Raw genomic sequence first — 1118 nt, forward strand, 5'->3', positions numbered from 1 at the left:
TAAAGTAAACTCGGAATACTTTTTAAGGCACCTGAGATAAATGGTGTCTAGCAAAATTCACTTGGGTAGTATTTTTATTAAAAATTCCACTTAAAATACTGTTTCTTTGGCTGAAATGGCTTGGCAGGAATGTATTGGTAACTTTGCAGCCTTTTCTAAGCAAGAAAAGACAACCTACATTTGGCTTCATCTATAGAGAAAGCTGATAATGCTTCTTCCTTTAGATCTACTTGAAATGTCATGCATGGTGTCTTTCCCCATAATTCAGAATTCACACTTAAGACTGTGAAGGTGTGACTTACAGAAACTACTTAAAGCTCATTTCTACTGACATTCTAAGTTCTTCCACTATTTTGTTGGTTTACTTGTTTGGTGATGTTTTGGGTTTTTTTGGCTGAAAGGTAGACAAGAAAACACCTTTGGATTTCCACTTATTATTTGGAACAGGAGTGGAGAAATGCATGGAGTCCAGGTAAACATTGACTGCATGACTCAGTGTGCTACACAGCAGCCAGATTCCTCATGTTTGTGCAGAAGAGACATTCTGGAGAAAGTTTTGGAGCAATTTTTGCACTGGTATTTCTTCACATCCGAGTGGGTCTGCAGATGAGCCCTCAGATTGGATCTGTCTGCAAAAGCCCTGTTGCAGTGAGGACAGGAAAACGGCTTCTCTCCTAAAAAGGAAACATCAAGGGAAAAATAGGATAAAGCTTTAAAAAAAAGAAGTGCATGTTTAGGACGGGTAAAACGTGCTTTTATCCTAAGAAACGAACAGAAAGGATCTGTTATAAAAAGTTGTATAATGAAAGCTGTTGCATCTGTGGCCTGATTAACCTTTTAGCATTGCTGACTGTACTTGCAGAACTCAGTCTTTTCAGAATATGCTGCTAAGTTCAGCTTCCAAAGACAAGCTGCTGCCACCTGCATCTACAGGTGCAGGCAGTACTTTTAGGTTGAGCTCCTCCCAACATTTTCAAATATTTTCATAAAACTTTTTCTGCTTAGCACCGTGTGAATTACTGGGGACAAGAGCTTTGACTAAAAAGCTGCAAACAGCTGTACAGACATTACATAGTACCCAGTGTTATATTCAAAATCATGTTTTTGCCTCAGCAGGA

The 1118-nt window shown here is 38.8% G+C and overlaps 1 protein-coding gene across 1 annotated transcript in view; it reads right to left on the reverse strand.

Moving 5' to 3' along the window:
* Nucleotides 1-385: 385 nt before the first annotated feature.
* The window catches only part of LOC103776415 (zinc finger protein SNAI2-like), a gene marked incomplete at its 5' end in the record, with an annotated part of 1767 nt that continues 1034 nt past the window's right edge, over nucleotides 386-1118 (reverse strand). The window contains 1 exon segment of the mRNA XM_008943926.1: nucleotides 386-674. Within this exon segment, the coding sequence (XP_008942174.1) occupies nucleotides 493-674 (182 nt within the window).

Source organism: Merops nubicus, unplaced genomic scaffold, assembly GCF_000691845.1.
Source record: "Merops nubicus isolate BGI_N331 unplaced genomic scaffold, ASM69184v1 scaffold17057, whole genome shotgun sequence".
NCBI classification, from domain to species: Eukaryota; Metazoa; Chordata; class Aves; order Coraciiformes; family Meropidae; genus Merops; species Merops nubicus.